Source organism: Thalassophryne amazonica, chromosome 8 (assembly GCF_902500255.1).
Source record: "Thalassophryne amazonica chromosome 8, fThaAma1.1, whole genome shotgun sequence".
Lineage (NCBI taxonomy): Eukaryota > Metazoa > Chordata > Actinopteri > Batrachoidiformes > Batrachoididae > Thalassophryne > Thalassophryne amazonica.
The window spans coordinates 80,198,692-80,213,812 of NC_047110.1; the positions used below are offsets into that span (position 1 = coordinate 80,198,692).

General features: G+C 41.9%; 1 protein-coding gene across 1 annotated transcript in view; it reads right to left on the minus strand.

Moving 5' to 3' along the window:
- Positions 1-450: 450 nt before the first annotated feature.
- The window catches only part of furinb (furin (paired basic amino acid cleaving enzyme) b), a 271,471-nt gene continuing 256,800 nt past the window's right edge, over positions 451-15,121 (minus strand). Inside the window, exons 11-16 of the mRNA XM_034176832.1 lie at positions 13,773-13,876; positions 13,539-13,656; positions 13,210-13,389; positions 6,979-7,106; positions 6,319-6,447; positions 451-2,951 (exon numbers count right to left, since the gene is read on the minus strand). Of these exons, the coding sequence (XP_034032723.1) occupies positions 2,257-2,951; positions 6,319-6,447; positions 6,979-7,106; positions 13,210-13,389; positions 13,539-13,656; positions 13,773-13,876 (1,354 nt within the window). The 3' untranslated portion in view covers positions 451-2,256. The remainder of the gene's footprint in view (positions 2,952-6,318; positions 6,448-6,978; positions 7,107-13,209; positions 13,390-13,538; positions 13,657-13,772; positions 13,877-15,121) is intronic.

Sequence of the window (15,121 nt, forward strand, 5' to 3'; positions counted from 1 at the left end):
TGCTCTATCACCTGCGGACTCTGTTACCTGCCCCTGAAGACGAGAAGAACAACTCGAACTAAGAAAGGTGGTCATCACAGGCAATACATTACTGCAGGCAAACTGCCTCTATATGTCTCTATTGTAGTAGAAATTAACGTTTGAGAAAACTATCCTGAAGGCTTTTTGGTCTGGATCATGAAAAAGAAATGTAATGCTGCAGAAATGCCTGGAGTGAAGAAAATACTTGTGATGATATCAGCCATAAACGAGAAGACCATCTGCTCTCCTGAGATCGAGCATGATTTCAGGCAACAAAAACCTGAGATGAATAAAAAACTGTCAGTAAAGAAAAAATTCTATGCAACAACCAAAGTCTTTTAATTCATTCCAGCTAGTATCTGAACTCCACAAAATTCAGTTAAAAAAATGGATATAAAACAGAGAAAATGCAACATCTCACTCGCTTTTTTTCTGGCCATTGGGTCTCATGATGATGTGAAACCACAAGGCTACATTGTTAATAATGCAAAATAGGGCACATGTTTCTCTTTGAAAAAGATGAACACTTTGTGAGTGTGAATCCCAGAATCAATAGAACTTCTGTGGTGGAAGAAAAAACAAAACAAAACAAACCCAATTTCCTACCAGCAGCAACCAAGCAGAAAAATGCTACAAAGGTCAGCCAAGCAGCTTTGGACTGAACATTTATTTTTTTTCCACATCAGAACTGGGCACAATCCTTGGCCGTTATAATAAAGTAAATTTTGTGAGTGATATTTCGGAGAGTCTGCAGCAGTAAATCCCAGTGTGCTGTGATTGAAAATGGAGCATCCTCCACAGTTTCTTGATCAAACAGCCTCCAGCACGGATTATTTTGCACGTCCAACTAGGCTGCAGAAATCTTCAATTTTTTATTTTTATTTAAAATTTCCAACTGTTAATAAACATGCCAATATATCATCCAAATCAGATGATGTTAAAATGGGCTTCAATGTGAAGCCTTTTTTTTAAGGTTTTGCAGAAGTGTGATAATTTAGAAACAATTACCAGATCAGACAATCTGTCTGAAAGTCAGCAAGATTTGGAAACAAACTGTTTATCTGTGATGGCCAATAAGGGGCCAAGCTTCCAAATTAAGAAGACTACACTACAATACAGAAAGCACAAACACAAGAAACACCTGCATCAGTTCAACAACAGGTATTTTCTAAAAAAAAAAAAAAAAGAAGAAGAAATGAGATAACACTGGCAATTTAATTTGATAACATCTTCTGTAAATTCAGAGCGCCTGCACAAACAGACACACTGCAAAACTCCACAACACAACAGAAGTTCTAACAATACAAAAATAGATTTCTGCCTGAAGGACTTCTCTTGGTTTCCATTGATCAATGCAATGCAATGCAATGCAAAAAAATAAAAATAAAAATAATTAAAATAACTTGATCAGCTCTGCCAACCAAGCAAAGACAATAGAGTGAGTGCACACCGTGATGGTCCTCTGGGTAGAAACCTCTTTTTGGGTCAATGCTACTTCATGTGGCTATTTGCAGCATATTTTTGGTGTATGTGTGTTCTGTGAATTTGCAGAAGACACATTATCAAATGAAACTGTTGCACATGATTTGAGTATATTTGTGTTCTCTGCTTGCAAGCATTTTCTGAATTTGAAAGGTTTTTTGTTTTTTTTATGAAACCACCTTGGTGAACTGGTGCACATATTTTCTGCATTCGCTCATGTTTTAATCTCAATAGGGCAAATAGGGGACGGAGGGACCCATGAAAGCATATTGACTAGTTACTGCGGGTAATTATAAAGTAAAAAAAGATTAGGAATGCTGTATTCCATTTCTGCTCTCAGACACTTATAAATCTGTCACACTGTAGCTTTTTAAGAAAAACAAAAAACACTACAAATAAAAAGCACTGATTAGAGCACAGTGCATCCACTCAGGGCACCCAAATCAGAGGCTCATCAAACATGGGCATTAATTTTTGAGTTACTGACAGAAATAACCCACATCCTCCTCGTCATACCATCAATATTTCCAGCAAAGTTAATAAAATTCAAAGACTTAACTTTTGGTGTGAAGTACAAGTGCAAAGACGCTCGCCTTTGTGGAAGTTAAAATGTTCGATAAATTACAAATAAATAAATACACATTACTTTCTGTACTGCATGAGGGCGGGATGCTGATGGGGCAGTAAAGTCTGGACTTCTCTGTTCTGGTGGCTTTGCTGGTGTTGGCACTCACAGAACAGTGGCGGCATTCGCTAGACTGAACTCTGTGTCCTGATAAAAGCCGTCCTCTCACTGTGACCGCCCACTTCCTCGCTGTCTGATTCAGACTCGTAAGTGTTCACGTCTTCGTCCCCCCACACAGTGGGGATTCCTCTGTAGCATATCCGTGCCTTCCTCTCCTGTCCCTGGCTGAGTCCAAAACCGAAGCGCACCCGGATTCCTCTCGCCTCTGAATACACAGATGGAAGTTTGGTCCTCCGGCCAAGGGAGGCTCCACCTGACCGCGTCTGGAGTAAGAAGAAAACCCCGACAAAAGCAGCCAGGATAAAGGCACAGCTGAGCACGGCCACGAGCACAGGCAGCTGGGAGGACGCAGACAGACGGACTCCTGCAGCTTCTCCACCGTCACCTTCTGCTGGGCTCCCCGCTTCTGCCTGGGCTCCATCACTTTGAGCTCCCACAGCAAAAGGAGATTTGCGCTGAACCTGGTTCTGGTGCAGGCAGGAGGTGAGGACCATGTGGCTGTGAGGTGGGCAGGAGAGACAGTCTGTGGGTCCAGTACCAGAGCAGGTGAGGCAGGCAGTGTGGCACGGCAAGCAGGCCTGCACGGAGGACAAGTCCACCCAGTTCTCCAGGGAGAGATTGAGGAGCTGTGGCCCTGAGGTGAAGGCCGGCGGGCAAAACTTTACACAACCCTGGAGGAAGAGGGAGAAGCCGGGGCTGCACTCTGCACGGAGAATCAGAGTCACAAATTCAATTTCACACAAGCCAACAAACATTCTACACAAAAGATTTCTTAGCAAATGAGCGAGAAGACCAGCTGACTGCTTGGAATCAGAAACATGTGCCTTTGGTTGAGGAGACGCTCCTCAGCAGTTGCAGAGAACGGAGTGCCTTGTGTGCTTGCACAGCTTAATCTCTCCTGCTGCTCCTCCATACGCCAGCCCCTCTGATCCAAACAGATACGACATATGGAACGGTGCATATTCATAGCCCGGTAAACAGATGCAAATCAGCACTCTGTATTCACAACCTTCACTTAAGCTGAAATACTGAATGTGGTCCGACCTACCGTAAAGTGTGCTTTCAAACAACAATCAAGTCAACTCTAAGCACTTATGAAGACAAATAGCTCAGTATAAAACTACAATATTCTGTCATTAGAGCTTGTATTAGATTAAGCCCATTTTCCTACTTGCCACCTCATTCACCTCCAAAGGTCTGATTAGCTTCAGCCTCCTTTTACATGTATATTTGAGAAGTGTAAAAGTTACACTCAACCATGAAAAAAAGCTTAAGACCTACTGAGAGAGAGAGAGAGAGAGAGAGAGAGAGAGAGAGAGAGAGAGAGAGAATTTTCCACTTGGCTGAATGCATGTCCCACCCTTGGTGCTACAATTACGATTACATTTTGGACTCTGTCACAAAACAAGTAGTAATACACATTCAAGCCAGATGGCTCCCTGTTTTTTTTTTTTTAACAAATAAATCTGTTTTCATAAATATGTCATTTTTTTCCATTTCAAAACTGAAAATTCTGTTAAGTGTGATTCATTCAGCATGTAGCAAATGTGTATTGGGTTTCACACTCCCATCCAGTAGATGGCAGTGTTCATGGCAGTGTGAATACCAATTGCCACACATTCGCTACGCACTGGATGAATCACACTTAACAAACAGAATTTTCAGTTTTCAAATTGCTGCAGCATGTGTTGGTTTTTACATATAAATAAATTGACCAACCACTGATGACAGGCAACAAATTTTCCCATAATGCATTTTAGCATGTGTGTCTGTAAACGATCAAACCTTCAAAATTAGAGCATTGCTTTAAAACTAAAACATACAGATGATATTTTCACTTTGTACAAACGACAGAGGTGACATTAATTTCAATAACTTGTCCGGAATTAGTTTGTTTAAAATTGTAACCATAAGTCAAAAGTGCATTGCTGTGCATGTCTCCTGTGAGATGTCTGCTGGACTGTATGGTGTGAAAATAAATGATCTTTTTTTTTCTTTCTTCTTCTGCTCTTCCTTTGTGTCTGGTAGCTAGATCTCCTCTGCTGCCAGATGATTGAGCTGTACCTCTCATAGCTGTCTGCTACAAAACATGTAACAGACAAGAACAAAAATGCATGATTTCAGGCTTTACAAATGTTTTTAACTGTTAAGCTATTCGATAGGTTGGAAAATCACTTTGGGATTGCTGGGACTGCCCTTGCGTGGCTGAAGTCACACTTGACCAGTCATTGTTACTGTGTTTTGTACAGTAACAATACCTCTATAATATAACAATACCTGATCCATGCGTTTATCTGTTCTAAATTGGACTACTGCAATGTTCTATTTTCTGGTTCACCGCAGTCCAGCATTAGGGCTCTCCAATTGGTTCAAAATGCTACAGAAACATTTTTGACGCGAAGCAGAAGGTTTGACCACATGACACCCATTTTGGCATCCCTTCACTGGCTTCTTGTCCCTGTGAGATCAGATTTTAAAGTTCTGCTACTCGTCTATAAAATTGTTCAAGGACTGGCACCTCCCTACCTAGCTGACCTAATTAAACCTTACGTACCGGCCCGGGCTTTGCATTCTCAGGGTGCAGGACTACTTTGTGTCCCTAGGGTGAATAAGAAGTCTGCGGGTCATAGAGCTTTCTCTTATCGTGCCCCTGTTCTGTGGAATGATCTCCTTGCATCAATAAAAGTCAGATTCAGTGGACACTTTCAAGTCGAGACTTAAGACGCACTTATTTTCCCTCTCGTATGGCTAGCATACTGGCATAGTATAGTTCTATGCTTTTTACTGCTTTACTTCATTTTATTAGGAAACGTAACGTGCTGCGGCCTCAGCTTTACCTAAATTCTGGGTCTTTTAGTTAAGCTTAGGGCTAGTGGCCGGCGATCACCTTAGTATTTCCTGTTTTTCTTGTTGTTTAATGCTAGCAAATTATACTGTGTTTCTTGCGGTTCTGATGCCTGATTATGTTTTTTCTCTCTGTTTAAGGTGCAGCTCCATCCAGAGATGGGTGTGGTATTTGTGCTGGAGACCGAGCATTTCCTGTATATTCGTTTTGTGAATTGTTCTGTAATTTGTATGTGTAGCATGGCCCAAGCAGAGGGTCACCCCTTTGAGTCTGGTCTGCTTGAGGTTTCTTCCTCAGAGGGAGTTTTTCCTTACCACTGCTGCTCCGGGGGTTAGTAAGGTTTGACCTTACTTCTGTGAAGCACCTTGAGGCAACTCTGTTGTGATTTGGCTCTATATAAATGAAAATAAATTGAAATTAAATTCTTTATTCACTATGCCCGCAAAAAGATGTTAGCGGTCTAAAAGTTATCAGAACTAAATTTAGCTGAAGTTAGCTGGTCTGCTGATGGTTTTAAAAGTTAGCTGAAATGCTAATCAGCGAGCAAAAAAGTTAGATTCGCGAATTAGTGTAACTGTGCCCACCACTGCTAATGGGCTAATTAAGGATATTGTAGGAGGCACAAAGAACTCAAGAATTAACTGCTTCTTGTGACCACCAAACATATGAAAAAATCTGTTTAGTGGCTCTGTTCAGTGTAAGTAAACGTTTGAAAATTTGATGTCAAAACACCCCAAGGATCCGAGAGAAAGAAATGCTTGACTATTTCATTTCTCACCAGGATTTGTCCCTAAAAGCCTAAAGGCCTATAAAATTCAAAAAGTGTTAATTATAGAAATATAAGGAAAATTTTCACTGAATGGACAATGGTTTACAGAGGTTCAGGGCATCCCTGGTGATGCCTCATGCTCAGTTTATCTAACCATGTGCTCAGATTTGAAAACTGACTTGTCAAAGTTGGCCATTTTTACTATATATTTTAATGTAACAGATTCTCTGGGTGTTTTGACATCAAATTTTGAATTGACCAAAAATGGGGCAAAATTTGGTCTGATGAAAAAACAATTTTTATCATGCCTAATCAATCTATTTGAAGAGTAATTGGTGAAAATGTCATCAAAATCAGAGTTGGGTTATCTGGACACCTACATGGCCACCCACCTGATTTTCTCAGAGACAGCTCATTAAACAGCTCCTGTGACAATTTAAGGATAAATGCTCTCACCGATACAAATCTGCTGGGCGTCAAATGTTTTGCAGCTGTTGTTGGACGGCCGAGGGAAGTCTGATGATGAGGGGTTGACAGCGCTGGGACCAGTACCCCACAGGATGAGTGTGAACTGACTCAACACACCTGGGGGAGGGGACGAAAGAGAAAGAGGACCGTTTCAATTATTTCCAAGAGAGGAGACACAGAGCAAGCTGAGGAACATGAGAACCAAATCTGGCTTTGGTGAGATGACCCAACGCAGCTCGAGAAGAGGATCAGCACGAAAAGAGAGAAAGAGACGCTCAACTATCTCATCTCTGCTGCTGCTCGCAGTAAACAACGCCAAGACAAAGCTTGCAGACTTAATGAGTTAACTTTAAAAAGAAAATAAAGGGTGATATTTGGAGAAGGGGGAAACATCCCCCCCCCAAATCCTCATTCCCAAAGACACTGACGTTTTAACTTCATCAAATGTTTTCCAAGTCCATTCTCTCAGAGGTATCCTTCTTTGGCCAGCAGCTACGTCCTGCACGGTTTGAATCCAGATACTCTCATTCTGGTAGCCGGAGAGAAGGAATTGGAATAAACGGATAAAAAAAGCTATTTGGAGAAACATTCAAGCAGATTTAGTTGAGGACAGTGATTGTGGCTCTGATGTCTGCAGAGATGAGTTACCATAGTCATGTCCATTAGCTGCTACATTTTCAATTTCAAGGGTCCATTCGCCTTGAGGATCCTCATCCCAGGAGTGGGTGGTCATGAAGGCCCAGTCGTTGAATCCCTCTGATGAGAAATCATTGGGCCTGAATGAAAAACCTGAAATTAGGCACGAGGCAAAATACTGCAAAACAAATTTATGGCAATACATAAAAACCCATTTGCATTATGTATACTGACACTAAATTGTGCTTTATATGTGTCAAAGATAAATAGATTAGTGGCTGCTGATTTTACACAGAGCACAGAGGTTTACATAGTAACCTGAGAAGCAGCTTTCTTGTGATGGGCAGACTTAGTGAACACTGAGTGGAGACAGAAACATAATCTGCAGTGGGACAGGTCACATGCTTTCTGAAAGAGCAGCAATAGCTGGCGATTGGAAAATGAAGCTAACATGAAGTGCCAAATCTGACTGTTCCTTGAATGGTTACTTGAAGGTGTCTTCAGAAGCGTGTCACTTCACATAGATTCCCATGTTAAAATGAACAATGTTGCAGCAGACATACGAGTACACATGGACAAGTGTGGTGCAAAAAAAAAAAGAAGTTTGGTTTTTAAAGGTAATTTCCCCATTCATGACAACTGTAGGGAAGGTGTGTGTGTGAGATGACATGAAACATGGTGAATTTAACGTCTTTTTTTGAAATAACATAAATAAATAGGGGCATGCTCACTTTGAGTGACAGCTGTTTGTACTTCTTTACTCCAAACTTTTAAAAACAAAGTTGTACAATAACTTAGTCGTGATGTAGGCAGAGGAAGTGCTGCCAACACGGTGACAATGCAGCAAATTTTGAACTTCGCGTTGGCTCTTTACCCCTTAATGAGGTGGGTGGGAATTAGACAGGCACTCCCAAGATGAAGAGATTGGAGCTTATATACATATATACATATATATATATATATATATATATATATATATATATATATATATATATATATATATATATATATATATATATATATACATATACATATATATATATATATATATATATATACACACACACACACACACGTATATATGTACAGTCTATGTTTTTGAAAGCAAACTGTCCCAATATTTCCACCATAGTCTCATTTGGTGTTTGCAGTAAATTTACAAAGAAGCTCAGCTTCAGTGTGTACAGGTGAGATGTCTGGATTCATCACGTCGTGGAGGTAATACACACATCAGCCATTATGACTTAGAGCTGTGTGTCATCTGAGTCTCCTTCTAAGATTTACAGTGCTGAGGTTTCATTTATTAGTGGATTTCTCTGGTTGAGAAAGAACGCTCAAGGCTCACAGGAACAGAAAATAATCATCTCTGCCAAAAAATTGTATCTCTTCCCGCGTCTGTTGGTTTCTTAGCACAATTATTCAAAAACCAAAACTCTTTCATTAGCCTCTGAGAGAAGGTCAGGGCTGACTTGAAATAGAATACATTTCATATTTTGGGTGAGATTCAGGAAATACACTGTACTTAAAAAAAAAATCCAACTTAAAATATCTGTCTGTCCGTCCATCCATCTGTCCCTCCGTCTCTCCATATTTGATTCTACAGGAGTTCGTTTAACCCTCTGAATGTCAAGCAGGGGTGTTTCGCCTCCTGGAACATTTTTACTCACTCTAGGCTCATTTTTCACTGCACATGCAATTCCTGCTCCTCTATAAAAATAGCAGAATCATAGCACAGGCATAGGTCAAACTCAAAAATGTATTTTGTGCACTATAACAGTTATAATGTCATAAATCTTAGAAGTAGCAAAAATGTACATAAGTTGAGTTTCTCTGATAAATAGATGTTTCTTTTTCTGTTATCTCTCTCACCATAAAGCTGTATTCTTTCCCTCCTCTTCAGGCTGCCTCAGCCTGAATTTCAGTCAAACATTCACTGAATGTTTGTAAAGTGACTGTTGGTCTCATTCAAGCTATTCAAATCTTCACAGTTGCACAGTTAGAAATGAAGCCCCCATCACACAAAACAAGAATGTGCAGGAACCAGGCCGAAACGGCAAATACTGTCATAATCGCACGCAGCTGGGAGGAAAAGAGGCGCGGTCAGAACGCATCCAGATTACCTTGTCCACACCTGCACGATGGCATCCAAAGTGCATGTAGACAACAGTTTATATGACAGACTGCTGTCAGACGGCCATAAAAGTGCTGAAGACTGCTTGATGTCCAAACATCTGGATGACAAACATGGAACCAGAGTGGGAGGGAGTGCTGTGTTCCTCCCTTTGCACAGTCCCTGCTGGTGTACAACCAACACCGGAGTACAACCAACGTATGGACCGGACTCATGCCATATGTGTCAAAACTGCGTCTGATACATGGTGTGACTGCTTGACCAGCAAACTTTCAGCAAAGGTGTCCAGTGGCACGCATGCTGAAAGTTTGCAGCAGTGTCACACCATGCGTCAGATGCAGCCTTTCCAACAAACTTTAATTTCTTTTTTGCTTACTTCAGGAGCACAAGGCAACTCTGTACACTGTGATGTCGGCTGCATTATCACATGGGATTTAATTTTTGTTTGGTTATTTGCAGCACACAGCAGCCTGGTGAGAGAGACTTTTCACTACAGGCTGTGGTTTAGATCCTCTGCGCTCTGCACTGTCCTGGTTCTGTGCTGGAGGTGAGTTCCATGTTTAATAATCTTGTCATGGCCTGGCAATACAGTTCCATGTCACACCTGCTACAGAGTTTAGATGGTGATCAGGTAATAATATGTATATTACAGCAGTGAGATCCGTTCAGCTCCATGCCTGATGTGTGTTATGACGCATTACTGCGTATGAGACCACAGAGAGGCGCAGCAGCACACAGTGCATTCGGTTTGATTGTGTGATGTTCACACCCACTGTACATGATGAATGCCTGCCACATACATGTTATTACATATCAACATTTCCTTTGCCCTCCCTGGCCGGGGTCCAGTGGAGGTGGACATCCGTGGCACAACATGCCGGCAGGCTTTGCTGTGACCAATCAATCTCAGAGCTCAATCAGCCGTGATCAGATTGTTTCAGATGCTATTTTGATGCCGTCAGAATATGTAGACTGCAATTAGATGATGCAAAAACTACATACAGACCACCGTCAGATGTGTGTCCCATCTCGATGGTGCCAAGAGTGTTTTGAACATGTGCAAAACCCGGGACAGCCAAGCGAATGGGACCAAATATGTAAATGCTCACAGACTGCAGTCTGTTGGTCTTCAGACCGCACCTCAATACTTCCCGATTGTGGCTGGATGTGTCATTCTGACGCAATTTGGCCTCAGTCGGCATATGTGTGATGGGGGTATGAGAAAATCAAATCAAATCAAATCAATTTTAGTCCCTGTCAGTACTCTAGCTGCAGTATTTTGAATTAACTGAAGGCTTTTCAGGGAACTTTTAGGACAACCTGATAATAATGAATTACAATAGTCCAGCCTAGAGGAAATAAATGCATGAATTAGTTTTTCAGCATCACTCTGAGACAAGACCTTTCTAATTTTAGAGATATTGCGCAAATGCAAAAAAGCAGTCCTACATATTTGTTTAATATGCGCATTGAATGACATATCCTGATCAAAAATGAGTCCAAGATTTCTCACAGTATTACTAGAGGTCAGGGTAATGCCATCCAGAGTAAGGATCTGGTTAGACACCATGTTTCTAAGATTTGTGGGGCCAAGTACAATAACTTCAGTTTTATCTGAGTTTAAAAGCAGGAAATTAGGGGTCATCCATGTCTTTATGTCTGTAAGACAATCCTGCAGTTTAGCTAATTGGTGTGTGTCCTCTGGCTTCATGGATAGATAAAGCTGGGTATCATCTGCGTAACAATGAAAATTTAAGCAATGCTGTCTAATAATACAGATTCTGGTTATGATAAGTGTAATTTTGTGATTAGAAATAACAAATTCATATCCATCAGCAGGTTATGGAGTTCCGTAGGCTAATATTAGAAAAGGAAAAAAAATTACTCGAGAAACAGAGCATTTAATATAGTTCATGTAAATGTTATATCAGGATATTCAATTCAATTCAATTCAATTTTATTTATATAGCGCCAAATCACAACAAACAGTTGCCCCAAGGCGCTTTATATTGTAAGGCAAGGCCATACAATAATTACGTAAAAACCCCAAAGGTCAAAACGACCCCCTCTGAGCAAGCACTTGGCGACAGTGGGAAGGAAAAACTCCCTTTTAACAGGAAGAAACCTCCAGCAGAACCAGGCTCAGGGAGGGGCAGTCTTCTGCTGGGACTGGTTGGGGCTGAGGGAGAGAACCAGGAAAAAGACATGCTGTGGAGGGGAGCAGAGATCAATCACTAATGATTAAATGCAGAGTGGTGCATACAGAGCAAAAAGAGAAAGAAACACTCAGTGCATTATGGGAACCCCCCAGCAGTCTAAGTCTATAGCAGCATAACTAAGGGATGGTTCAGGGTCACCTGATCCAGCCCTAACTATAAGCTTTAGCAAAAAGGAAAATTTTAAGCCTAATCTTAAAAGTAGAGACGGTGTCTGTCTCCCTGATCCGAATTGGGAGCTGGTTCCACAGGAGAGGAGCCTGAAAGCTGAAGGCTCTGCCTCCCATTGTACTCTTACAAACCCTAGGAACTACAAGTAAGCCTGCAGTCTGAGAGCGAAGCACTCTATTGGGGTGATATGGTACTATGAGGTCCCTAAGATAAGAAGGGACCTGATTATTCAAAACCTTATAAGTAAGAAGAAGAATTTTAAATTCTATTCTAGAATTAAGAGGAAGCCAATGAAGAGAGGCCAATATGGGTGAGATATGCTCTCTCCTTCTAGTCCCCGTTAGTACTCTAGCTGCAGCATTTTGAATTAACTGAAGGCTTTTCAGGGAACTTTTAGGACAACCTGATAATAATGAATTACAATAGTCCAGCCTAGAGGACATAAATGCATGAATTAGTTTTTCAGCATCACTCTGAGACAAGACCTTTCTGATTTTAGAGATATTGCGTAAATGCAAAAAAGCAGTCTTACATATTTGTTTAATATGCGCTTTGAATGACATATCCTGATCAAAAATGACTCCAAGATTTCTCACAGTATTACTAGAGGTCAGGGTAATGCCATCCAGAGTAAGGATCTGGTTAGACACCATGTTTCTAAGATTTGTATTTGTATATTATAGTAATATAATATGCATCATATTATATTACTCCTGGTACAAAGGTCAGCACTTTGTATGAAAACGCTTTGGATCAGCTAAACGTATAAATTTAAATACTCTGTGATGTCAGCATCTGCCGTCTCATTGCATGGCTAAAGGTTTTTGTGTGATTGTGTTCAAATAGGGAAAATAGCTCTTCTGAGGTTTGCTTCTGTGGGAGTGTTTCCTAAACTTGAACATGATTACATCCAAACTACACTCACCGGTCACACTATTAGGTACACCTGTTTAATTGCTTGTTAACCCAAATAGTTAATCATGGCAGCAACTCAGTGCATTTAGGCTTCTAGAAAAGTTCAAACTGAGTGTCAGAACAGGGAAGAAAGGGGATTTAAGATTTGAAAGTGATGTGGTTGTTGGTGCCAGACGGGCTGGTCTGAGTATTTCAGAATCTGCTGATCTACTGGGATTTCCACACATAACCATCTCTAGAGTTTCCAGAGAATGGCCTGGAAAAGAGAAGATATCCAGTGAGTGACAGTTGTGTGGACAAAAATGTCTTGTTGATGTCAGAGGAGAATGGGCAGACTGGTTGAATGGGTGACTGTGTGATGCCATCATGTCAATATGCACCAACATCCATCACCTTGTTGAATTTATGCCACAAAGAATTAAGCTAGTTCTGAAGGCAAAAGGGGTCCAGCCCGGTAATAGCCAGGTGTACCTAATAAAGTGGCTGATGAGTGTATATGTGTATGTGTTGTCTGTGTGTTAGAAGTGATGCATGCGAATGACCCATTTGCCATTTCTGTACCAGTGTGTGTTCTTGTCTTCCATCTTTACGCTTTTGCAACTTTTCTAATTATATAATGTACATTTATTTATTTTTTGGAACTACCAAATTTAACCAAATTGGTTTGAATAACCTCAAGAGCAACATGTGAGAGTTTACGATTTATGGAATGATTGCTTGATTGGATTGTTGCTCCCTTCCTGCCTGTGTGTGTGTGTGTGTGTGTGTTGTCTGTGAGTGACACAGAGGGGGAAGAGTTTTACGATGTACCTGGAGAACAGCAGGGTGGAACGCGTGCCCAGTGGGCTGATGAGATAAATGGCCAATTTTCCTCTCTGGCTGTGGGAGAGAGTGAGGCGAGCCTGAACGTGTTCCAGAGAGCTGACATATTCTGGTCGTCCCCAGCAGGCATCCACGCTCTTGCTGAACACCAGCTTGTTCCCGATGTCTCTGTGGATTTGACATGTGGGGTGGTTAATGTTGTATCACACAATAGCTTGTACTGCAAACCTACACAACCGTTGCGGCTCGCTGGACAATATGGTGATGCATCCATCAGACTGAGCGGGATGACACAGAGGCCTGGTGATTCTCCTCACCTTGGTTCTGTGAGCATGTTGTGGACACACTGGTGCTGAGGCCCCACGGAGGTCCAATTCTGTGCCAAAGCCACCATCGCACCTGCATCCAGGAGCCCATACCCGTATGAGTGACTCACTGTGGCAGCGATGGAGAAAATGGAAGTGTATATGGTGTCACAATCGGGATGAGATAATGAGACAGAGACTGTCTGCAGCAGCTGATTCAGACTTGTGACTGTGGACATGTCCCACCTTGACGTCCCACACCATTTGTCTTCCAGTCGCCGGCGATGAGGTGTCCGGGCTGGGCTGTTCTCACCACCAGGTGCTGCATATCCCGCCAGGTTAGGTTCATACTGTAGAATTACAGAGAAGAAAGCTCGGTGATGGCATTGATTTCCTGCCACTCGACATCCAAAGCCGTCACATTCAGCATTATGTGGTGAGGACAGCCGCTGACCTCAACCGTGTAACACCGCAGACAAGGAAATGTGAGAAGCTATGGGATAAAGAAAAGCTCAGGGGTCTGTAAACACACCTGAGACTCATACATTTTTAAAGATCATACTGCGGTACAGAGGAAGTGGAGCCGTCTGTCAAGCGCAACAGAGATATGGGCACACACTGTGGTTGTAACACTGATGTAAAGCACCAATAAAGCCATACCATAAGCTATTGTTAAGAAAGGTCACAAAACACAGTAAAACATGGCCACAACCCCACAGAGGAAAGCGTCTAGGTTTGCGTGTAATAGTGGCTTCTAATGAGCCCCGGAAATAGTGGGCCGATCACCATCCAGACCAATAAAAACAAAGACATATAGACATATAAATATAGATTTATTAAGAGACACAGCAGAAACTACTCAGACCCACAAATGATGGGAAAAAAAAAGGTTAAAGATAATCAAACTATGAATCACACTGTGCACGCTAGACAGAAATAGAAACACAGAATTGCATTGTGGTGCATCACCTCTCTGCATCAGCATTCACATCTCATATCCTCTCATGTGTTATTAATGGGCACGATCCCCATCCACTCAATGTCACCTCTGTGAAGGGGGGTGGGGGTGTGGGGTGGAAATAATAAAATAACACAATGCCAGAAAGCCAAAACACTCTGCCTATTAAACAGTTCCATCTCCCTGAATCCCAGTGTGGTCTGAGTCTGATAAACTGGATACCCTGTTATTACTGCTGCGTGTCAGGAGGTGGGGACGGGGGGGTGGGGGTGCATGAGGAAAATCCTTTCTGCAATTTGCCTTTAAAAGTGAGAGACAGCCTGTGAACAGCAAACCGTAGCTCTGTCAGTATCAGTGACCTTTTCTCGGGAGCAGCAGCCTTTACATTAGATGATGGTGTCGAGACAAAGCGGGGACACTGAAATGGACTGTGAGGTGAAAGTGGACTACATCTGGCACCTTGTCAGCAAATCATGAATGACGAAGTGAGGAGAATTACGCCGAAGACAGAGCTGCTGACTGATACCAGAAAGTACACTTAAGGTACAGCATGACAAGTGAAGTCTTGAAGCATTCCACCACCCCATGGGATCACTGAGTGCTGGACAGCAACCACCCAGGCAGACAACCGATCCAA